General features: G+C 43.7%; 1 protein-coding gene across 5 annotated transcripts in view; it reads left to right on the top strand.

Annotated features, from left to right (window-relative positions):
- Positions 1-15182, top strand: part of LOC147439199 (uncharacterized) — a 45949-nt gene extending 30767 nt beyond the window's left edge. Inside the window, exons 2-9 of one of the 5 annotated variants that reach the window (XM_086485075.1) lie at positions 6236-6355; positions 11896-12071; positions 12155-12219; positions 12725-12838; positions 14058-14213; positions 14298-14429; positions 14528-14630; positions 14712-15182. In XM_086485075.1, the coding sequence (XP_086341201.1) occupies positions 6236-6355; positions 11896-12071; positions 12155-12219; positions 12725-12838; positions 14058-14213; positions 14298-14429; positions 14528-14630; positions 14712-14815 (970 nt within the window). In that variant the 3' untranslated portion in view covers positions 14816-15182. The remainder of the gene's footprint in view (positions 1-6235; positions 6356-11895; positions 12072-12154; positions 12220-12724; positions 12839-14057; positions 14214-14297; positions 14430-14527; positions 14631-14711) is intronic. The other 4 variants (XM_086485076.1, XM_086485078.1, XM_086485077.1 and 1 more) reach the window with 4 other exon arrangements.
- Positions 15183-25547: the final 10365 nt, after the last annotated feature.

Raw genomic sequence — 25547 nt, 5'->3', positions numbered from 1 at the left:
TTTTGCAGTTTCATTCAGTGTTTGGCTCACCGAGACGGTGACCAGTCTTGTGGCGGGCAACCTGTAGCAGGCTACAGGACACAGTTACAGTTAGTACAGTTGGTCTGGTCTGTTCACACTGGACGGACACTCTGGGCAGTGACACGTGGCAGGGATACGGATGGTGGCCTAGTGGACATGTGGCCAGGTCACACTTAGCTGGCTGACATTTATGAGCCGTTGGTGGCTCTTTATGATTGTATATATGAGTAGTAGCCGTCGAGTCATTATCATTATCTTGTACGTAGTCGTCTAGAGCGAGTCTTACACAGAGCACTGCTTCACCATCCCTGCACATCTGAGCCTCGACACCCCGTTTGTACCTGTGAGTCCTCGGCTGGAGCTGAGTGTGCTGCCACGCCAAAGTCTGTACATGGTTCTTTGAGCTAGTGTTCTGGTCCACTGTTGTGTCTCTGTTGTTATCCGTTATTTCTGTGTTTCATTCTGTTTGAGAGAGTTCCATTTGTTTGAGTGAGATTGTCACGCACATTGCACTGAGGGGCACCCACACTGTAGAGAGCACGACACATTATCCGTGCTACACTGCGTTTTCAGCGCATCGTCGTCGCGTCGTCGCCATCGTCGTTCTCGCCGACACAGTGTCAGAATTCAGCAGTTAGCAGATTTCAGCCCCTAGCGTTTTCAGATTTCAGCCCGTCCTCGTCGTCGCCATCATTGTCGTCGACATCGTCGGCAAGTCCATTGCATCTAGACCATTGTACTAGATTTGTGCAATCAATAGTATAGATCTCTCTTGCCATAGAGTGTGGGGCCCTTGGAGGAGGGTTTGACAACATTCTGATGTCATATTCTTCTGTGTGTGTGTGTGTGTGTGTGTGTGTGTGTGTGTGTGTGTATCAACACCTTCATTCACAGTGTTCTTTTACTTTGTTTGTGATCATTTGCACTCTCTCACTGAAGGAACGGAAGGCTCTCCCTTCCGTAAGTAAAAGGAACCCTTAAGCACAGTTCGGAGCACTCATCTTGAGCAAAGTTCAATCCGTTGCACCTTACATTGGCAGTGTTCTGTATCTCTCAAGGAAAGAACCACAAGAAATTTTTTGCTTGTTGCGGTCGCACGTAACCTAAGTCCACTTGGGCGTGTCGATTCCTAATCTTGTTTTTGAAGAGTGACAGGTAATCTAAGTCCGGCCTGTCCTCGTTCCTCTTTTCACTCATTGAGAGCAGACCGTGCACTTGGAGGCCGGCCAATCTACGTGAGGTAGGAAAAAGCAACTTTGGTGTGAGCGCAAGGCCGCCAAGGGGTGCGCCCGCGGGGAAGAGTCGAGCTTGGGTAAGTGAAAAGCCTTCTCTAACACAGATTGCAAGCTAAAGAAGAACCTCAAGAACCTCAAGAACTCAAGGACTCAAGAACCAAGAACCACAAGAGCCCAAGTTCCTCGTCGACTTAAGTACCCAAGATCTCAGTGTATGGTCATTACCCGAAGCGGAATGGATACTTTGCGTGACGGTGATGAGCATGGAGGTGGCGAAGAATAAGTTTTTCCACCAGAAGGTTTTTCCGACCCTCCTCCTTCCCCATCTACGCCACCGTTTGCACCAAATCCTATGGAGGCTTTGGTCAAGTCGATGATGGACATGATGCTACAAGAAGAGGCGCAACGCGCAACCTTTGATCGCGAACGCGAGCAAGCGCGCTTGGCGGCCGAAGAAAGAAAGGCAGCCTTGGATCGCGAGCGTGAGCAAGCGCACTTGGTAGCCAAAGAAAGAAAGATAGCCTTGGATCGTGAGCGTGAGCAAGCGTGCTTGGCGGCCAAGGAAAGAAAGGCAGAATTGGATCGCGAGGGCGAAGACAGACGAGCGGCCTTGGTGTTAAGAGCGTGAGGCGTAGAGAGACCAACGCATGCAAGAGTTGGTCCTACAGGTACTTATCTCGAAGCCCGAGCCGGTCAAAGATGTTGGTAGTTCATCAAGTAGCACAAGCAGAGATTCAGACTCCAACAACCCCGTCACAAAGAAGTTGACATTCAGTAAGTATGACGGTAAGATGGTTGCTAGTGTTATTCATTCTTGGTTGCATCAATTTAATGCTTATTTTGCGACAACGAAGAATACAGGGAATAGCAAGGTTTTGACAGCAGCCATGTACCTTGCCGGTGATGCCATTAATTGGTATCACGCATGGCAAGAGGTGTAACAGACTTGGACACTCCAAGTCAAGAATCAATCACGACAGCACCAAATAACCACTTCAAACAATTCACAGATCACAATAGATTTGCACTGGCCCTGCGGAGTTCCGTGCCTAGAGATATTGGCCCCAAAGACTGGCGTCCCTTTTGGTATTTCTTTTTGTATTAATCAATCATCAAAGTACAAGAGAGCGGTTAGGGTTTCACTCTCAGACTCTGCGTCCAGATGCTCTCAGAAGTGAAGCCCTTACCACTTATTTAAAGGTTACAAGGGATGCCCAAAAGCAGAGCCCCAAAAGCCCTGAAAGCAAAAGCTCTTTTCCCTCTCTCACAGAGAGTTTCTGAAAGCAAAAGCGAATTCTCTCTCTCTCTCTCTCTCTCTCTCTCTCTCTCTCTCTCTCTCTCACAATGAGAGCAATAAAAAGCAATTATGCTTTTCTGGCCAAAAGCCGAGATTTGCGTCGCTCAAAAATATCCCAAATTTTTTTATTTTTTGGCGGCAATGATTCCCCCTTGGGATAAAACAAGCCAAGATGTAAAGTGCCACTAAGGTAGCGGAAAATCCTCTTGACAACCTGCCAATGCTTAGACCCTGGGCTATGCATAAATCTGCTGACCTGTGAGACTGCAAACTGAATATCCGGCCTTGTGTTGCATACATAAATGAGGCAGCCAACAGCAGTTTGGTAAAGAGTGACATCAGCAGGATCGCCAGCATCATGTAGACTCAACTTCAAACCTGTTTCCATGGGAGTGGCAATAGGTTTGCAATCCTCAAGTCCAAACTTACATAGCAATGTCTCTATGTAACTTTTCTGACACAAGGCAATACCACCATCACACTGCTTAAACTGTATACCCAAGTAATGATGCAATAGCCCCAAATCTTTCATATTGAAAGTAGCATTCAAATCAGCCTTAAATTCAGCAATATGTCTCTCATTTGGTCCAGTGATCAGCAAATCATCAACATAAAGAACCACAATGAGAAGTACATCACCCTCACGCTTTACATACAATGTGCTTTCTGTTGGACTGTTTTGAAAGCCTCGTTTAACCAAATGAGTGTCAGCTTTCTCATACCAAGCACGAGGAGTACATAAACAAGCACCACAAAGCTCTAAAATACACTTGATCAAGTAGCAAAAGACATTAGAATAGAATACGTTTTAAGCAAAGAAATGCTAGAATAGGAAACATTATGAGACGTACTCCACGTTTCAGTACAAGATGTCCCATATTCTAAATAAAATATGCATATTTTAGCTTCTATGCGCAGGGCAGGCATCTCTTTGATGGTTTTATCAAGGCTCAAATGCCAACTTGTGATAAATTATAGCACTCTTTAGCACATTGAAAGTGATATTTAAGTGAACATCTAAATTTGTGATTCTCTATTTTTAATTATATTTTATAAAAGCACTTGACTATTAAACGTTCGTTTGTGGTTCAACGTTTTAAATTGTGTTCGTTTGAAATGTCCAAAAGTTCCTTGCTCTGGCAAGGAATCCCTTTAGGTCACCATACACCAGCTATCGGGTTGCCTTTGGTTAGTTCATAGGAGATGATTTTGTTCTCTAACATGGATTCCAATGGGTCATCCATTGGGATGAGACTTTCAATAGATATACTCAGTTCCATTCACAGTTGAATGGCCACACTAGAGGCAGGCTATGTGTTATGCAAAGTCATGAAAGCTTTTGGACTTCCTCAAAGGTGCCTTTTTGGTGTCACTTATTCTGAGGATGGTGATTGTCTCTCCATTGGGGAGGCGTTGCTATAGGGTTTAGTTTGAGACATTGGATCAAGCTAGCTAGCATTGGCCTATTTTAGTCACAAGAGAGCCTATTCCTACTTGTATACATGGAGGCAATGATGGATCTACCTAGCGTCGGCTAGGATCTAGCAGCTACATCCAAGTTTCTCGGACTTGCGAGAGTTTCAACCGCATATTATAGGGATAGGCTGTAGGCTGGGTGTTGTTTTGAGTGATGGTGGTGCACCATCCGACTGGGTGTTGTTTTGAGTGAGGGTGGTGCACCATCCGATGGTGTGTATACCCCCCCCCCCCCCCCCCCCCCCCCCCCCCCCTTCTTCCCCTTCTCTCTCTCTTGTGAAGAATCCTCTTGGGTCCATTTCTTTCCCTATCTGGAGGAGACATACAACAAAAGAGTATTCTTTGAAGGTTTACCATGACATTGTTTTGTCGTATGGCAGCCTGAATGCACTAGGAGGTCAGAGCGTTTGGCGCACATACAATAGACAATGTCTCAAGAGAGACAACAGCCTGGAGGCATCATCAGGTACTAGGAGGTCAGAGGTTGAGAGAGCTAGGAGGAGAGAAGCAAAGAAGATTCGAAGGCGACAGAGGCAGACAAAAGCTCCTCCAGTTAGATAGGTCTACAAGCATAGGGATCCTCAATAGGATTCATCTCTTCAGGCTTGTACTGCTTCAACAGAGATACCTTCTCCTTTTCCTGAGCCTGATAGAAACATATTATTGTACCTTCATGTACTTCTCATAGAGATGTTTCTCTTGCTGTGCTCATGACACAATGCTATTCCTTCTGATTTACACGCTACAATTTGGGGACAGATTTGACATGCCTGCTCATGAGGGATAGTGGGCCTATTCTGCTGCCTGCAATCGTCCCGTTGTCGCTTCAGAGGACGCTAAGTTTTCTAGATTGCTAGCATTGGGTCACCATGGTTGTCATATATGGCTGGCTTTTCAGGGTTTGGTTCCTCTTCCAGAGCATTCTAACCTGCAATGGCAGTCTATCGGAGTAGTGGGCTCCCTTGGCAAGCAGTTTTGTGTTGATCCTGTGTTTCCTTTAGAGGAGATGGATTTGGGAGGGAGTCCCCTTGGCAAAGTTGGTATGGGATCTTGGTGATATGGGAATGCTGGTTGAAAAAATGTGGGAATGGCTGTGAGATCTAGGGCTGAAAACGGAGCGGAAATGGCAGCAAAGACATGTGGGTTATATAATGACTAATTAGATAGCAGAGAGGGCCCCTTGAATGTGCTCAGACATGGGCTCGAGATAGGCTGCGATGCTGCTACAAAACGCCAAGAGTGGCTTAGGAGGGCCATGGGCTGATGCAAAAGGCTAGGGACAGCTTGGGAAAAAACAATCGAGATATGGGGGCGCTAGGGGCATTTTTGTCCATGTAAAGTGACCCTCTAGTTTCCTCAAGATCCCGTTCCCCTGGAACAGTAAAAAAAGGTGCACATACTACAGGGACAATAAATGGATGATATCTCCTAAATGGCTCACTTGTTTGATGTGAGACTTGAGGGATGACTCAATGTCATCTCAATTTACATGCTAGTGCCATTGGATGCCAATCATAGTGTAAAAGCACCCAGCAAATACATTGTACAAACCAAATATGCAAAGAGAGTTATGACTGCCAAAAACATAACCTAAGGGACTCATGTGGACGTGCTTGTCTTGCAAACATGGAAGTTTCCCCACAGTGTACAACTGCCCATATTGTACAGTCGTATGGACTCAAATACGGTATGCCTTTGTTATTATTGCAGCTGTGCGTTGAGTCTTGGCTGTTAGTTTGGTGTACCCACTACCTAGGCCATTTTCCACGAGTGTTTAGACACCTTAACCTTAGCCCCAGGTATAGTCGCAACTTGTAAGTCATGAGGTAATTTGCAAATGTTGGTATGGTTTTAAAGAGGTAAATAACGACACACCATATGAATCCATACCGTACAATATAAATTGAAAAACACTATTTTCGTACCGTATGATGAAAACTAATATGCTCACAAAAAAAATTCGGTACAAAATTTCCAAGGCTCTGTAGACGTTGTTTAGCTCTGGAAATAGGTTTAGCATGTCCTAGTGGCACAAAGAGCCATTGTGCACGTTACACCTAGCATTATTGTCTTTGCACTCCAGGATGTTTAGAGGATAAAGAAACTTGCTAATGGCTTCTAGTAGACATTTTTATTGTAGTTTGTTCAATCATTTTTTCTTTCTCTAGCTATCTCCCACTCTCACTCGTGCAAATGTTTTATCCAGGAGTGCATTTTCTTATGCTCGGTTGGCTGCTAATCTTACAATGCATTCAAAACCAAAGTCACAGTTTTTGCGACAAGTGTGTTGCTGTTCTACATCTTTTCTTGAGCCTCCAACATCACGGTTTGTTTTGTTGTTTTTGTTCCCATTCCTTCTGTTATAGGGTTGCTTATTTCAATGTTGTGTGTGTGTGTGTGTGTGTGAGAAGCCTGAAGCCACCCGACATCCACTGTCATCAATATGACAATTGAGGAGGAGCAAAAGAGAAAGACTAGAGTCCTCCATGTGCGTGTTAGAGGTCTCAAAGACACTGGAAAAGTAGAAGAAGAAGTGCAAGAGCTCTTGAAGCGCATGGGTATTTTTGAACCCACACACATAGGGTCTTCAATAGTTGTTAAGAAGGGAAGTGATGAGAAAGGAAGGCCTAAGGAAAGAGCACTCATTATACGATTCCCTACACTGGAAGCTAGGAAAGAAGAGACCAACACTCAAGCAAACTGGGATATTTTTGGGTGATGATCTCAACACAGGTAGCACACATGCAAGAGTTGATGCTCGAGATCAAGGCGGCTACGGAGAAAGGGAAAATTGCTTTCTATAGGGGAGGGAGAGTAGTGGTGTTGGAAAGACTCACCTCATGACGGTGCGAGACCTATGGGACCAGCCTTAAAATGGCAGCATGGAATTGTAATGGATCAATGAAGCTAGATGTAGGCGCATTTGAGGATAGCTTTAAGGGAAGAGAGATTATTTTTAACTCGGAAACGCATCAAACTCCCCGGGACACATCATCTAGTGTGACCGGATACCATTGGGAGACTACTTGTATGCAGGATGTGAGATCAATGCATAGAGGACAGGGGGACAGGAGGTGTGGTAGTCCTATATTCAGGGAGGAGCTTCAACCCCTCATTCGTATTGTTTGGAGAGATGAGCATGCCAAATATATGTGGGTCAGAGTGAGACCGGAGACAGGGAGGCCACTCTACATTGCAATATGCTATTTTGTTCCCAGCACATCTCATTATGCATCGCCCAGGGGGCAATCACCCTACATGATATTGGATGAGGACATATGGGAGTTCTCTAGGGATGGAGATGTAAATTTTCTGGGAGACTCTAATGTCAAGGATAGGCCAGTCTTGTACAGCTTTCTACGATACCTCAGAGGAAATGGTGAGAGAATTGGATGTCAGTGATATGGGATTGGCCAGGTGTTCGTAGGATGAAGAGCAAACTGGATAGGGGGAATATCTGACAGATTTGGGGACCGCACATGGTCTGGCCATCTTGATGGCCTCCAAAGATTTCCAACGTCGAGTGGGTTCACTTGTTTTCCAACGCCCAGTTTCATACCCTCTATTCAGGACTTTACATGCCTATTGTGGTAGCAGTAGATCATGCCCTCCTCACGTTTACTGTCTCATTCTAGTTCAGCACAACTCGATTCCAGTTCAGCACAGCTTGATTGGCACAGACATCTACGCATACTTGATACAGTTTTACTTCGGAGACTGATTCTGTCTACATAGGTGGTATCTACAGACGTTTATGCACTGAGGACCCGGGGAGACCTCTAGGGGAGCTCACTTATATATTGACAGAGACTATAGGACGCAACAACAGAGGCATACCCACACACTGAGCCTGGGGCAGTGACGACGTTCTGGGAGCATACCCTAAAATAGATGGTATGATGAGGAGTGCAGAGAGACCAAAGCTCGACTTCAGAGGGAGGTACTTCTAGGAGTCATTACCCACAGATAGTCACGGATTGCTTCTCGGTGTTTGGTACGATGGAAGAAGAGGGCGTTTCTAGCTCGAGTAGAGCAGGATTTATATCAATTGTTTTTAGCCAGGATTCAGGCAAGGCATGGTGACTCTTCCATGAGCACTCTCCCCCACCAGTCATCACTTCTACGGAGGTATGGGGTCAATATGCGTCATCCCTCTACACAGTCTCGAAGCAGCCACCTGTTCCAGATCCGCCAAAGCCATGCCCACACACATGTGCTTTCTTTACCGCTGGGATGGTAAAGAAAGCCATTGATAGGATGAAGATCAAGAGGGCATATGATCACGTGGCCTGGTAGCAGAGCATTTTATACATGCCAGAGATCTGCTTGCAAAACTTCTAGCAGTGATGTTCAATCGTGTCATGCGCGAGGGCCTACCTAATACTCGGAGTTTGTCCACTATTGTACCTATCTTCAAGTCAGGGGACCCTATGGAGCCTGGGAACTACCACACCATCATGATTGGACACACATTGGCACGGTTGTACTCATCCATCCTTGAGAAGCAGTTGAGTAGATGGGCAGAGAGAGAGGGTGTACGAGCAGTAGGACAGGCGGGTTTCAGGAGAGGTTTCTCTACTCTTGATCATATTCTGACACTCAGAGCCATTATTGAGGAGGGGAGATCGCGTGGGAGAGGGCTTTATTGTTGCTTTGTGGATTTCCGCAAAGCCTTCGATACAGTGCCCAGAGCTAGATTGATGTATAGGCTGCAGGAGATGGGGGTACCCAAAGAGCTGAGCTGGGAGATCATGGCTCTATACAAGTTAGTAGTGGGGCATGTACGCACCTCTAGAGGGGATTTTTGATTTGGTTCACTCCACTATTGGGGTGAAACAGGGCTACCCACTATCCCCTACACTATTTGGCATGTATGTGGATGAGGTTTCTGACTACATTGAGAGGGATGGTGATAGAGGAGCACAGTTGGCAGGGACATGGATCCCACTATTGTTATATGCTGATCTTGGGAAAATCAAGATGCATACACCTATCTTGGGGTAGTCTTCAATGGACCGGTGTTTTCATTGAGGAGAGCAGCAGAGACTAGATTGACGAGAGCTTATGCAGCCTTGGGAGGACTGGAGAAGATGTGTTTGCAGGTCCAGTTTCAGGAACCTCGAACAAAGCTGTGGCTTTTTGACACTCTATTGGCTTTAGCTATGGTTTATGGGGTTCAGATTTGAGGACCCTTAGTGGACCACCATGGCAGATTTGGTAGCATTGATGTGTATGGAGAGGCCTCTAGTCTCTATGATCTCTCGGTTGATTCGGGCTAAGGCCTGAGTGCCACATGAGATTATTCGAACTGAGCTAGCTGTGCCCCCCCCATTGCAGTTGAGGCCCTTACTAATCATTTATGGGACCTCCCCAGAGACAGATATGCTCGGCTAGCCCTTGAGTCATCCCGACAGCTAGCACTATAGGGGGACACACCATGCTGGTATGGGCAGATGACATCATGGTTTCAGTCACATGGCTTCATCATGGATAAACTGTCTCCATTCCAATACTCCTTGGATGCACCCTCCCTTTCTCTCATGCAGACAGAGGTCACTAGACTTATACGTCAGGATTTGATTCAACTAGATACCAGAAGCACATGGATACAGCCGACACAAGAGTTGGGCAGGAAGACGGATTTCTATAGAGAGCATCTTCTCCAACTAACAGAGGATGGATATGTGATCAGACTGGCCTATATGAACGCTCATTTATCCTATGGGATACGATGTGCTATTGGTTAGATGCGCACATTATCGCATCAGCTAGAGATTGAGACTGACAATTTTAGGAGAGTACTAGCAGAGGCTAGGATATGCCAGTTGTGTCATATAGAGCCAGAGACAGAGTTACATTTGTCATTGTCTGGTATACTATGAGATACGAGGTCTCTTTTACTTTCTATTCAGAGAGGGCTTTGGACTGTTGGCTAGAGTCATGAGATATCAGGATCAAAGTTGCCTCGAGTTGATTTTGCTAGAGCTGCACAGACACAGGGAGAGTCTCTTGAGGAGACCAGGCAGTGGGAGACATTCAGAGAGGGAGATCACTAACTTTTTTAGAGCAGGGACTCAGCAGCCAGATAAGCATGCCTCATAGCAGACTTCAAAGCCCACTTATACCGGAGGTATATTAGTCGACAGAGCCCACGTCTACGAGGGCGACCACGACATCGACGGAGGCTCCATGAGAGGATCAGGACTATTCTAGCATGATATGGGAGACGCCCAGTACGACTATTTACAGAGGCGGACATTGACAAAGCTCTTTAGCGACCGATGCAATACTGTCGGACAACGCCCGATGCCGGACATCCTTGGGCATTGACAATGATGATGATGATTCTAGTCGGACGATTTTATTCTTTTAGTTTGAGTCTTTTTTAGCCTTCCATTTTATTTATGTACCCAGACTTTGGATTAAATCCACAAGGATTGTATCAGTTTGGTCTCATAGGTCATTTTGGCCTTTTAAAGACGTTTAATGTAACATTTCATTTCATTTCATCTCTCTCTCTCTCTCTCTCTCTCTCTCTCTCTCACACACACACACACACACACACACACACACTTACTTTTTTTTTGTAAATCTGCTTTGATTACTTTACAAGTGGGAAACCTCAAAGCGAGGAAAACCCACGAAAAGAAAGGGATACAAAGAGCGGAGCACTATGAGGCTCTGAAAGCTAGAAACAGTCAAAGTAAATCCTATATGCATCAAGAGTGATGTCTCCAACGTCATAAAAAAAATGCAGTGCTTGACCAAGAGATGAAGGGGTCAACATAAGTGCCTTGGAACATTAAGGAGTTCCTATGGTGCCAGATGGCCCACAGAGTCCAAAATCTGACCCAGGTGAAGAACACCACAAACTGAGAATGCAATGACTGAAGCACCCCAAAAATCCAAAAGAGTCTGTGAAAAGAGCTGGAAGGAAAACGCAGCCGAAGAGCAGTCGACACTTGCCGAATGAAGGCTCTAGAGTGGCGACAACACCATAGTAAGTGTGGCACGGTCTCCTCAGCTTCAAGGCATCTGGGGCAGTGGGAAGGTGCAATATGCCGAGCATGTAATACACTGCCAACAGGTAGAGCTCCACCAAGCAGCTCTACAAGAAAACCCGTTCCTTCAAAGGTAGATGACTCTACCAAATACGAGACATTGTGTGTTGCCACCACAAGGATGGCTCGGAGAGCAACCACAGCTGATTACCATGACGCACAATCCATATATCAGACTGAAAGATGGCATATACACTGCCAGCTGAGATGCAATCCAATCTAGTAGTAGCCAGATTCCAATTAGAGAAGCGAGAGTCCACATCCAAAGGAGGAATGGGTGGTGATGAGCAAGCATCCTTTGAATTTCCCGCCAGAGAGAAGAATAGTGAGGACCCAACTGAAAGTGGGACACTGCATCAGCGAACGAAAGAACATAACCCGAGTCATCAAGCACCTGATGCACCTGACAGATTCCTTTTTGGGCAAGAAAATATGCTCGGCGAGGAGACCGTTGAACCAAAGTCGAAGCTAAAGGCCCTGCTCCAATGCAGACTCTCCAAACGAAGAGAATTACCCACAGCAGATGGTTGACCATTCCAAGCGAAATGTGAAGTGACAACTTTCCAATCAACAATGAGAGAAGAAGTAAAGGGACATCCAGGAATATGTCCTTCAAGCTTCCCAAAAACAATATCCCAATAAGTTGGTTGCCAATGACCAAAAGTTGGGGTGACAATGTGCGTCACACACACACACACACACACACACACACACACACGTTGAGAGACATGATTTTTTGTGCACACCCAGTACGCATTGATGCTTTGTGAGCTTGTCAGTTGATGGTAAATACTTGGAAATGCAGAGAGGTGCATGTGTGGTGCCTTTTCCCTGATGAGGTACATCAAATGAGTCCGTTGTGCTCGTACGAGAGCATTTTATCTTGTGAAGAAAGAAGTATATTGAAGCAAGCAAAAAACAAGAAGGTGCAGAAGGAGTACCTACTGACTCGAATTTTAGTACGCATTTTAATCGCTAAATGTATGGGAATTTTTCTCTCTTTGCTGCAGCTCTCAAAACTATGATTCTTGTTGGCACCTGATAAGGCCCATGGGATATTGTAGATACAGGAGGGGTTGTGGACGCTACTGCTTTGAGGTTTGAAAGAGGCAAGCTTGGAAAACCGATGGCAAGTTTTACCAAGTTTTGCTGCTCTTTAATTTTTGCTCAACAGGTTTATCTAGTTATTGATATAACACTGCATATTCATGTAGAGCTTTCTGTGTGTTCCCTTGTTGTCTAATAAATCTGTGTGCTTGCTTGCTTGCTTGTTTGTGTGTAACCCAAAACAACACCCCCTTTATATTAGCGTACCCCCATGAATAAGTAACAACATGGATATGTATCTATCTATTTAAAGTTGTGCCTCTTTAATACGCAAAAGAAACGCATTTTGGATACTAATACTACCCTAGTGGCTTCAAGTTTCAATATGGGGCCTATGCGCTACAAACACAAGCATGTCATGCATTTCTGTGTTCTTCATTCAGTAAGTATTTTTGTAAATTTTGAATTATTTTTCGAAACATTGATTTATTTATTTAAAAGCTATGTTTTGTTGGATCGGCACGGCCATTCTACACATGGTTGGTGGTTTGACATACTACTGACTTTTGTTGATTATACCTGAACAGATTTTGTGGCCTAGCCCTTCAAATATTGGAAAGCTTTGGAGCCCGCCAAAAATAACCTTCAATGTATCTCACACAAGATCCTTGATTGTTTGTGCTATTACAGGTGCTTCTCAGGTATCCAGCTAATCTGTTACAAAGGGCCTTTGATCAATTCATGAAGTTTCTTATGTTTCTGTTTTAGAGGGGTGTTGCATTTGATCATTTTCTTTGCATGATGTGGTGTCTATTGTTTTCTTTTTGCACCGCCATATTGTTTAGGCTGGTTACCGTTTTGCATGAGGTAACTCATTAAAAGCCTAATTAGTGAGTGCTTCTGGGCCAAAAGCAGTCTTCTTTTTCCTGGCATTTCTTCCCTCTCAACATTCCTTTCTGATGGAGCCGAAAAGTTTCTGTTTAGATCCCCTACTGCAGAGGGAGTTTTGGGTTGCCTTGTTTGAACTGACCTGGATGCAATTATATTGCCCCTGTGAGGGTGTGGCTCAAGCTCTGTCCGTCACTGCAGGCAGCTCAGGCTGCCCCTTGAAAACATGAAAACACCTGTCACCGAGCCTACATATGAACCGGAGGTCTCTCCTGAATCCATGTCTCTGTCGAGAAGTCAGGTATAGGGCATTGCTAAGGTGGCCTTGCCTAGAGCCTAATAGCAAAGCTGTCCTGCAGGCTGCTCTGTCTCACTAGCTGACCATGCTGCTGGCCCCCAATTGAACACCATACCGTAGTTTCCAAGAACCCCGACCAAATTTATCACTTGTGGTTGCTATTTATTCTATTTGAAGTTTCAAGCAAGCCATGAGTTCTCTAGCACACAATGCACCTAATATATGTCTGACTTTGGCATGTTTTGCTATGTGCATGATCATTAGCGTCTATGTATATGTCGAGACCTCCTGAAAGCTTTGAGAATCGTTAAAGAGCTTCCCGTTTCAAAACTCTATGGCTACTGTGAGTCAACATATTTGGAAGGGTGGAGGCCATCGAACGAAGAATCCTGAGCCAAACTTACTCTGCCTGCAGGAAGCGCATAAGCAGTGTCATTCAGTCTCCACTGGATGGCCACACTGTGTTTTCTATCTCATTGTGAGATGGCTATACACTTGTAAATGCTTGTGATAGGGGAAAGGGGCAGGGGCGGGGGGGGGGGGGGGGGGGGAGACACCCCTCACAAGCAGAGGAAGGACATCATTGTCGGTCTTTTGGGATGAAATCATCATGGTGTGATGTTAATTTAAAACAATCGTCCGAGTTCTCGAGTTAGTTTCAACAACTCATGAAGGTCATTCTGCCGAATTGTTAACCATCTAACATTTCTGCTGTTTCTTTTTTTGTCTTGTAGGTTGGCATTGATGTGGAGGAAAAGGATCGAGTGACACGGACAGACTTAATAAGGTTTGGTAGACGCAAGTTTTCGGAGATGGAGGTTGCACAGCTAGAACAGTTGAATGAGCTTGAAGCACGCAAACAGCATTTTCTGCATTTGTGGACTCTTAAAGTATGTGTTGTATGGCTATCTGATGCTTGTGCTTTTGGTTGATTTCATAAGAATCACCACTATGTTTTTACTGTTCAAACATAGGAGTCCTATGGAAAGGCGGTTGGGAATGGAATTGTTGGGACAACTCTACGAGATGCTGCATTTGCTTTTGACGACTTCTCGTCGACATTGAAATTCAAGGAGTATTTGACAGGTGTACAAGCTCATGAACAGGTGACATTATACTCATTTAAGACACATTTAAGGGTTTTTCATATTGAGATTGATGGGTCACATGCTATGTAAGACTTGATTTTTGTCCATATACCTAGGTGTTCACCATAGAAGCAAACATTCAGAACGATGCAAACTTATGGAAGTTTGTGCTTCTTCAACTTTCAAATTCGCACAATGTCCCTTTATGTGTACATAAAGGTTTGTGGCCTTGATGGTTGTGCATGTCTTTGGTATTATATTTTCAATCCTTTCTCTGATTTTCTTGTCTTTGTATTGTAGATGTCAGTGTCGGAGACCCTTTCCATCTGCAAATCATGAAAACCATTCCACTCATGAAGGATGAGCCTTTTTTTGAGGCAGTTGCACTTGGCATGAGCATTTGAATGTGCGTGTATTGAACAACTGTTTGTGAGCTGGATTGGTTGCAACAACAGTGGCAAGTGCCATAGCATCAGTTATGATCTTCCTGAAGGTGATACTTGGGGTTCTCTTTGTATTTGTATGACTAGAAAAGAGAAAGAACCAAAGCTCACGGGGGGAACCAACTCTTGTTGTGCGAAATATGAAAGATGGATTAGACAAAACTTAGCTTAATAGCAAGCGTAGTGAAGAGAGCATGCATTTCTTGCCTAATAGATGCATTTTCCTTTTTGCACATGCATATTTTACCCTATTAAAGGTACAATTTTTGTAATCCAAGTGAACGGAGCTCTCTCTCTCTCTCTCTCTCTCTCTCTCTCTCTCTCATCTTTTACCATCAATAATACCCTTCTCTTGAGCCCACATCCATGACTTGAGCAAACAAGGGAGGCCCGCCATATTTTGATATTCATAAAATCCTAATTTTGATTTATTATCTTGTAAAGTAGGATTATCAATAATGTTAATGAGCGGTCCCTAACCTATAAATGAAATAGGTCTTCACATTAGAGGTGAACTAAAGCTACCCAAAACTTTTTAAGCATAGATAGACTTCTCATCTGCCTTGAAGAAGTATATTATAGGTGTCATAATCTATTAGTTCTTATCCTTGTCTTGCTTAAAAATTAATGAACTAGCTATTGTCCTAGATGTACTTTAAAGTTTTTGAGTGACCATGTCTACAATAGGTTGAAGATATTTTATTTTTGCCAAAACCATGAAAGGATACTTTTATGTCTTGTTAAGTTACCAAACTAGTGTTAAGAAGGTATCTAAATTATTCTTATTCTTCTATTTCAAAGTGCCAAAGCAAAAACGCTCCTTAGGACTTCTCTTAGTAAAAGGATCATCATAGAGCCCTAAGTGAACAATTTTTATTTACTTGTGGGAATTATTAACTATATTCAAGAATATGTTTTTCCAAAATATTTTAAGTAAATCCTCTACCAAATAATGTTTCAACATGATACTATCAATCCAAGTTTGACATTATTTATCAGCTTTTGATAGAAACAAATTTGTATTCTCAATTTTTTTTAAAATATTCAACAAAATAAAAAAAACTAGGTCTCTTCTCTCTAGTATTAAGCATATGTTTTAAGGCTTTCATCCAACTATTCCTTTGATTTAAGGTGGAATGAGCTTATAGTATCCAAAGTTAAATCTTACTCAGATTTAAACATAAAACATAAAAGAAGTTCGACATATATGGCCATCTTATTTTCCTAATGAGACACCAAAAAGTTTCCTCAAAGTTTCAAATATGGTAACAAGAATACAAAATCTAGTCTATTTGGACAATGCTAAGCAAAAAAGATTGTGATTTAGATCTGTGTTTTTTTATTATAAAAGGAGTCCTTAGAAAAATGCAAAAGTACCATCAAAATCAAGTGTTGTAAGCTTCCAAGGAATGGATTTGGAACTTCCCAAAAGGCTAAATATCTTTGTTATATATGACCCCAAGCAAATCATTAGTAGAGGCCAAAAAAGTGTAAATCCTATCATTATGTATAGAAAGCACTAAGTAGATAGGGCTCTATTATTAAAGCCCTTAAGGAATACATTTGTAGGTAATTCCAAAGCAAAAGGTCTCATCATTCAGAGTTTAATACAAAGAGAGCCTAAAAAGAAGAATTTATTGAAGTTTCAAACATATGTTGGAGATAAAAGGATCAAGTCAAACTAGCAAAAGGTAGTGTAATGTACCAATAAACTTTCTATCTTCAAGGCATTTAAAGAAAATGTTCAATTAGTTGTAGTAACTCGTCATAGTTCTTGGAACAATAGTTCTCTGAAGGCCAACCAAAACTTCCCATGTTAAGCATGTTAAAGACTAGGTATTCAAAACTAGCAAGAATATTTTGAGGGAGCATATAAGTTGCACATTATGAAATTCAAGTTGTTATGGTATGCAAGGACCATTAGGAGAGACACTATATTCTTCATCAGTTTGGAAATAGAAGCAAGAGTCCAAAAACTAAAAAAGTGCTTTTTATAGCCCATGTATAAGAAAAGGTTAAGAAACAATAAATGACTTTAAAAGAACATTTCTAGTTTATATAGTAAATAGAAACTAGAAATCATTTTAGAGTTTAGATTTCATATTACAGAATCTAACAAAGAGAGAAAAAGTAAGGACATCATCTTATCCACCACTATTTGTTAAAAAAAGGATAAACCTATTTCAAAAGACCATATCTGACGAAAGTCAGTATAGCTCAATCATCAAGTAAAAAATCTCAAGTAGGTAGTTTTGCAAAATAAAGCTCTTTAAACCAAATGAAGAAGGGGTTTATTTCCAAAAAATCAAAAACATAAAAAAATCAAAGAAATTAGAGAATCAAAAGTACTCAAAACAACAAACTACAACCAGATATTGCATCATACTGCCCCAAAGAAAACAAGGTAAAATGGATAGGAATATTAAATTTTTGATAAGGTCCACAAGCACAGCAATCCAACTAAGGAGTTTCTATCAAGTCGGCCATAAGAAAAAGGATCAAAGATAAGATTTTTGCAAGCAACCCTATCACAAGAAAAAACAATCCAATAGAAAAGTCAACCAGGAGAGTTTGAAATCCCATGCTCAATAGTGATGAGTGCGCGTGTGCGTGTATGGAGTGTGTATGCTAGAGAGGGGAAGAAGAGAAATGGGGAAGGGGGGAGATGCACAGGCAGCCACTGTGTGGGTTAGTGGAGAAGAAAGAGAAGAGTCAACTCTACCTCTTTTTCTCCCTATATTGATTAGGTGAGAATCAAGTGTACAAGAGTGGTTTCCCACGGCCACCTGGCCTACACCCCAACAACCTACCACTTGAAGGTCATGGTGGCCAATAGTGGCATTAGTATAGTTAGTCTATACAAAACTGCCGAGGCTTCATCCTACACCCATAAGTTCTATACAATGTGTAAATCGCTCCGAGGCTAGGCTCTTTGTGAGAGCATCTGCGGGGTTGTCGTCAGTGTGAACCTTGACAAGCTCGATACGCTTGCCAGCCAATGCATCTCGTATGACATGGTATCTGACCTCTATGTGTTTCAACTTTGAGTGAAACATTGGATTCTTTGCCAAAGCAATGGCACTCTGACTATCACAATGTAGTACTGGAACCTCGTGAATGCCCAAATCTCCCACTAGACGAGCCAACCATATGGCTTCCTTGCTGGCGTCAGACGTAGCAACATATTCTGCCTCAGTGGTAGATGAAGACGTGCAATCTTGGAGACACGATCTCCAAGAGATAGCTGCTCCAACAAACATGAACACATAGCCATATGTGGATCTTCTACGATCCACGCAACCCGCATAATCCGCATCCGTGTAACCTACAATAGATGCATCACTATTTTCGAAGCGTAAACACTTGCTAGCACCTTTCAAATATCTCAGGATTTTCTTCACTGCTTCCCAATGCTTCTTGCCAGGGTTTGCCATGTACCTACTAACCACTCCCACTGCATGTGCAATGTCTGGTCTTGTGGATACCATAGCGTACATCAAACTGCCAACTGCTGAAGAATATGGTACTTTCACCATTTCCTCTTTCTCAGCCACTGTCATGGGAGAGTCTTCCTTGCTAAGTTTGGAATATGCTTGCATTGGGGTACTCAATGACTTCCCCCCTCTGCATACTAAAACGTTGCAAGACTTTGTAAATGTACTTTTCTTGAGATAATTCAAGAATTCCACGTTGCCTGTCTCTCTTGATGTGCATACCAAGAAAGTGATTGGCATCTCCCAAATCCTTCATGGAAAACTGAGTGCTTAGCATCTTTTTCAACTGATTGATTTCATCAATTGATTTGCCTGCGATAAGCATATCATCTACATACAAGATCAAGATGATTAAAGAACCATCGTTCAACCTTTTTGTGTATAAGCAGTGATCCTCTTGACTTCTAATGTAACCCTGAGACTGCATGAATTTGTCGAATTTTTGATACCATTTCCTTGAACCTTGCTTGAGGCCATAGAGTGCCTTTTTCAGTCTACAAACCAATTCTATTCTCGTTGGTTTTTGGGTTTCACATACGAATCCCTCTGGTTGTTTCATGTAGACATCTTCATCTAGATCCCGGTGAAGAAATGCGATGTTCACATCCATTTGGACAAGTTCCATGTCCTGGATAGCAACCAAGCCAAGCACGGTGCGAAGTGTAGTCATCTTGACTACTGGAGAGAAAATCTCATCAAAATCCACACCTTTTTGTTGCTTGAAACCCTTGGCAACTAGACAAGCCTTGTATCTAGGCTTGGGATCTTCCGCTGTATACTTCTTCTTGTATAACCACTTGCAAGGTAAAGCATTTTTGCCTTTTGGTAATTCAACCAAATCCCATGTCTCATTAGCCACAATCGAATTGTATTCTGATTGCATAGCTTGCTCCCACTTAACGCTATCCTCCATTTGTATAGCTTCTTTGTAGCAGGTTGGCTCTCCACTATCAGTGACCAAAATGTGGTGTATACCAGGCTCAAACCGCTCGGGCGCACGTGATACCCTCTCAGAGCGTCTCAGTGCCTGATTGCTGGACTCCGCTCTCTCCGGAGCAATAGTAGTATCTTGCACTTGAGGAGTGGGTGCAACACTACTGAACTGAGTTGGTTCGGAGGCTACATCCTCAAAACGAACACGTTTGTACTCAACATCTTTGATGGGCTTCTTGTGCATTTTTGATTCATTGAAAATCACATGTGAGCTACGAATGACTTTGTTTGATTTTGGGTGCCATAGACGATATCCCATCTCTCCGTTTGCACCATAGCCAATAAAGATACATTTGTGTGATCTGGGATCTAACTTCCGACGAAGTTCTTTGGGCACATGTGCATATGCCTCGCATCCAAATACACGTAGATGCTCATAGCTTGGCCTTTTGCCAGTCCATAATTCCTCTGGAATTTTGAAATTCAAAGGAGAACTAGGAGACCTATTGATGATGTGCACTGCTGTCAGAACAGCTTCCCCCCAAAATTCGGGAGTAAGCTTCGCCATAGACATCATAGAGACAACTCGCTCTTGAATCGTACGATTCATTCTTTCAGCTATCCCATTTTGTGCAGGTGTGTATGGAGCAGTAAACTGCCGCTGAATGCCTCTTCTATTGCAAAAATCCTTGAACTCTGTGGAGACGTATTCTCCACCATTGTCCGTGCGAAAAGCTTTGAGCTTTGTTCCTGATTGGTTCTCAACCATGGCGAGGAATTTTTGGAATGTCGAAAAGACTTCTTCCTTACGCTTAAGGAGATACACCCATACCTTTCTAGTAGAATCATCTATGAATGTGAGAAAGTAGTTCGCCCCCCCTAGAGTTTTATGTGGCATTGGACCACACAAATCACTGTGCACCAAGTCTAGAGGTTCGCCTAGTTTCTTATTCAATGGCGAAGATGTCAATCTAGTCTGTTTGCCATGCAGACAATGCTCACACAATGGAAAGTCCGTGTAATCTAACATAGGTAAGTATCCAAAACGCTGAAGTGTTTTCATTTCCTTTTGGCTAATATGCCCTAGCCGGCTATGCCACAACTCAGGAGACGGCAGCTCGGCAACATAGATAGAGTGTTCGTCGACACTCGAAACAAACAAAGAGTACATGGATCCGTTTTTATTGCCTTTCATCATGATAAGGTTGTTCTTGCGGATCATCCAAGAACGATTACCAAAAACTGTAGTGTAGCCAAGATCATCCAATTGCCCTATAGAAAACAAGCTTTTCGTAAGCTTGGGCACATGTCTGACATTCTGCAGCACAAAGGTAGTGCCATTATGCATCTGAAGTTTCACATCACCAATGCCAATAATGTCAAGCTCATAGGAATCACCAAGCTTGACTATTCCATGCATGGATGCATAAGAGGAAAACCACTCTCTATGCGGTGTGACATGAAAACTTGCACCAGAATCAAGGATCCAATTCTGTGCATAACCCTCATCCTGTGCAACCAAAGCATCTGGAGTGAGATCTGAAGTGAAAATGAGAACATCTGAGGCATCTGCTGTCACCTCGGGATGAATCTCTGTGGGCATAATGAGCATCAATGGAGGAGGAGCATCCTCTACAGCAGTGATAGGTATGGGAGACTCAACAATATTGAGCTCCTCAATCTTTACTGTACTTTTGCCTTTTCCAGAATTATCCTTTTGCATGTTTTTCTGATCTCTTAGGAAACTGCGACAATCCTTTTTGTAATGACCCTTCTTGTGGCATTAGTAACACTCGACATTTCTGGCATTGCGGTCTCTTCTTTGGTTCCTGTGTCTGCTAGGACTACGAGGATTTCGCTCTCTACTTTTGCTTTTGTATTTGTTCCTGTCATGGCCTCTTGCCTTTGTTGAACTGCCAGCCATATATGCATCTCCATGACTAGCATTATCGAGAGATTTACGGCGAATCTCTTCAGTGAACAACGCATCTGTGACAGCATTGAACTCTAACTTGCCATTCGGAGCTGAATTGCTAATGACTGTGCAAAAGATATCCCATGAACTGGGTAGAGAGCATAACAAGAAGATAGATTTGAGTTCATCGTCAAACTCCTTAAAGCCCTGAGATGTCAGCTGACTGAACAAGGAGTTGAACTCATTTAAATGACTGGAAACTGTGCTACCTTCTTTCATGTTGAGCTTCATAAGCTTTTTCATGAGAAAAACTTTGTTGGATGCACTTTTTCTCTCCCATGTTGAACATAAGCTATTCCAAAGTTCCTTGGTTGTTTTCTTCCCGATGATAGTGAAGAAGACTGACTTGGCTAGATGTAGACGTATCGTAGCCATGGCTTTTGCATCCAAAAGCTCCCATTGAGCTTGTGTATAATCATCATCCTCTGCGCGCTCTTTCAACAGTTCTGAGAGGCCTTTGTTTATCAAAACATCGTTCATGCGCTCTTTCCACATGGTGAAGTTGCTGCCATCGAACTTCCGAATGAAATACTCGTCCTTTTCTGAAGAAGAAGCCATCGCTGATAAGAGGGTTTGAGAGGTACCAAACTATGGCGAGAAGCTGTAGAAATTTGGGCAGAGTAACCTTTGTAGCGGGAGTAAAATCTCAACCGAAATAGACTCAAAAGTGCCAACAATGGAAGTCACAACTCGCGGGAAGTAAATCCGGCAGAGTCTCCTTTGTATGAGGAGTCAAAACTCAACTCAAAATGCATATAAATGTGCCAACTGCACTAACTGGGCATCTGCTGCACAAAGCAACTGCTATGTGAGTGCTAACTCGTCGTCAAAAGCATAAATTACCGTCCAGATACATATCCTATGGCGATTGTACCGTAAAGGGGAACTCCAGCTACCTGTATCACCGAAAGTGTCTCAACATTCGAGCACACCCCAGCTCAAAGAAAACATCATGCTATCGACCCTCCAAAAGGCTAATGCAGACACAAATGGACTAGCCACAGTCTCAGAAAGGGCTCTTCCGGTCCGAGTCTCAGAAACGGCCGGGAAAAACTGCCAAAATAGCCAAAAATGGCTCCACACGTAGTACAGTGGACAGTGTCCACAACTCAATGTACATGAGTAAAACCGCGCTCAAACAGGCGCCAAGAACTGCTGCATGCAGTGAAAGTGATCCCTACGGGGATATCTGCTCTCAAAAGAGCTCAGTAGCACTATGTGTGCTCACAACAAAATGCATCTGTCAACGCATGTGTCTGCAGAGAATCTGTTGTCGAAATGAATGCCAAATCGCCTGTGAAAGCGCTGTGTCTAGTAACTTGGAGAATCTGTGAGTGAATGGGCTGAAAAACCCCCCTGTAACCTGTAACCTTCGTGTCGGTGTCGCTATGTGCCGATTTCTGCCACCGGGCAGAAATATGCTAGTCGAATAGCCACCAAAGGTGTCGTATCCGTAAACTGTGTCGTATTGTGTGATCGGTGCACTCGGTGCCGATGCCGGGTGTCACTCCTCTATGATAGAGGTACCTCACCCGCGCATGTCGCAAGCACGGTTGTCGATCGCGGGGATGCGCTCGTCCTGGGAAAATGCCCGGTGTCTGGGTCGGATGTCGGAGATCCACCGTAATGAGCAGTGTCGAGCCGGTGTGCTTTAGCGGTGTCGATGTCGATGTCGCCTTCCGTCGTCGGGCGGAAGTGGCTAGCCGAGTAGCCGTAAAACGCCAATGCTCAAGCGGTCAATACCGAGTCGGATTGGTATCGATCGCAGATCTTGCTCGGTCTGTGAAGATTGCTTTCAACTTGTCGGACTCGGTTGCTTGTGCTCGCTCACAAGCACGGTGTCAAGCTCTCTCTCTCTCACTCTCTTTCTCTCTCTCTTTTGATTCTTCCGAGCCTCGTAGCTCTGTTGAATCCTAGGTCCAAGCCGGGTCAAGGCTGTAGTCGGGAAATGATCGGCGTGTCGATGGCCTTGGGCGGGAATAGCCCCTTGCACACAAACAATGGGTGTGAGTTGTGAATAAAAATTAATTTCAAATTCACTGTCGAGCTTTGCCAAAACCGACGAAATGGCTTCCTCAGTCAAATCTGACAAGCTACAGGGGGTTATGGGTGTGTGTGTGTATCCCAAGTCTGCTCATGGCCATGCTTGGCTCGATTCCACCTACTGCTGCCCGGTTCTGCCCACTGCTAAGATTGCCCGCTGCCTAATTGGCTCAATGTGAAGCTTGTCAATGCTTTGGCCTCTCGGTGCGACCCTGCTCTATCTCCTTATGCCCCCGAAATGCTCAAATGCTCATAGTGTCCATCTCCCAGCTCTGCCAAATGCAATCGGTTGCCTACTTGGGCACTGAGACTTGAGTGTGTGTGTGTGTGTGTGTGTGTGTGTGTGTGTGTGTGTGTGTGTGTGTGTGTGTGTGTGCTAAAACACACAACCAAGCTCATGGTTCTTTCGATTGCAGCGCTGCAGCTTTGCTTGCCCTCTTCTACTCGCTCTTTGAGTGCCTGACTGTCGATTTGCTTCCCGCCAAATAATCAATTCCTTCGATTGTATTGCAGGCTCACGAGCACGTCGGGCTCCTACTCGGTGTCGATACCTGGCTGCTTCGGCTTGCACACACTCTCTCTCTCTCTCCTATGAGCTTCCAACTCACTGCAGTCCTGTCCAATGATGCTCTAGTGTTTGGATCTACTAAATTCTCCCCCTATCACTGTTTGCTAATTCCCTCCAAGCTCCTATGGAGCCTCGATTCGACTTCCCCCAATTGCTCCTTGCTTGTCACATTGCTGCCCTCGACGCTGAGTGTGTGTGTGTGCACACACTCGTAAGCTTTGCAATGCTCTCACACCAAGATCCACTCTCTGTGTTGACCTTGGTCTCGATTTGACCTGCAGCTTCTGCTTGGACTACCCCTTCTGAGAACCTGAGAACCTGCTCTCGGTTCTCTCAATTCCTTGAAGCACTTGATGCTCAAGCCTGCAAGGCTCTCTTCCAAGCCAAGCTTTGCAAACGTAGGTCTGCCAAATTTCTTGCAGAGCTTCAAAAATCCCAAGACTCCCTCTCCGATGGAGTCATTGCACACGTCATGAAGCCGGGAATCGCCGACCTTGTCCGATATCTCTTATCCGTGCCGGATCCGCTGTCACCGCCAAGCTCAAGCACAAGCTCCGAGCTCCGCCATAGCTGGCGAGCTCTATCGCTTCCAAGTCGATCGTCGAAGAGCGGTCGCGCGTGCGATTCGTCGCCGCAGCTCTGATACCAATTGATGAGTGCGCGTGTGCGTGTACGGAGTGTGTATGCTAGAGAGGGGAAGAAGAGAAATGGGGAAGGGGGGAGATGCACAGGCAGCCACTGTGTGGGTTAGTGGAGAAGAAAGAGAAGAGTCAACTCTACCTCTTTTTCTCCCTATATTGATTAGGTGAGAATCAAGTGTACAAGAGTGGTTTCCCACGGCCACCTGGCCTACACCCCAACAAATAGTTATATAGGTAGCCTGGTCGAAAAGTCCTATAACCTCCTTACTGACAACCAAGGAAAATATAACCGGCAAATTACCACAATGGGAGCCTCTTAAAAACCAATTTCTTCAAACCCTATAGTGGCACACCTTGTTCCAACCATATCAATACTGAGTTGAAAAGAAGTTAGATTCAATCCACTTCTAGAGCAGACATTCATGCCTAATGTCACTAAGATGTACAAGTTAGGATAAAGAATTCACAAGCCATGTAGTGAGATACCATCATTACAAAAAAGAAAATCCAAGTTCTAGTAGGCACTTTAGTCTTTCACTAATATGTGCATCATTATCTCTATGATTCCATATTTTGTAACAAAGCAGCATCAACTCATAGAAAATCAATCAACTAAAACTTCCCATAGTCATTAAATCAGAAAGTAAACCAATGCTATTGAAACAATCCACAAAAGGCTATAGAGAAAGAATTTATCTAGAGATTGGTTTTATCTCTTGTGAATAATACATCATTGTAGTCTTTTGAAACATATTTTATGATAGTAATAGGAGAGAAAAACAAAAAAAATGCACTCGTTTAGGGCACATTGTTTATTCAAATTATGTTAACCATAGCAAATCCAAGTTATTTTAGAGTCAAGACCTACTATTTAATGCCATTTTTTAAGAATTAATTGTATATTAGTTTTATTAATCCTACCAGTCCTAGCTAAAACCAAAGTGTTCCAAGAATGAGAACTACTAATTGAGCACAATCCTTTACCCATAAACAAATCATCAATATTTCATAATTTTTGACTCTGTTGCACTACTAGAAT

This window comes from Adiantum capillus-veneris, chromosome 16 (assembly GCF_014529385.1).
Source record: "Adiantum capillus-veneris isolate H3 chromosome 16, ASM1452938v2, whole genome shotgun sequence".
Lineage (NCBI taxonomy): Eukaryota > Viridiplantae > Streptophyta > Polypodiopsida > Polypodiales > Pteridaceae > Adiantum > Adiantum capillus-veneris.
The sequence above is the reverse complement of the archived record's forward strand: the minus strand, read 5'-3'. Positions and strand labels throughout refer to the sequence as shown.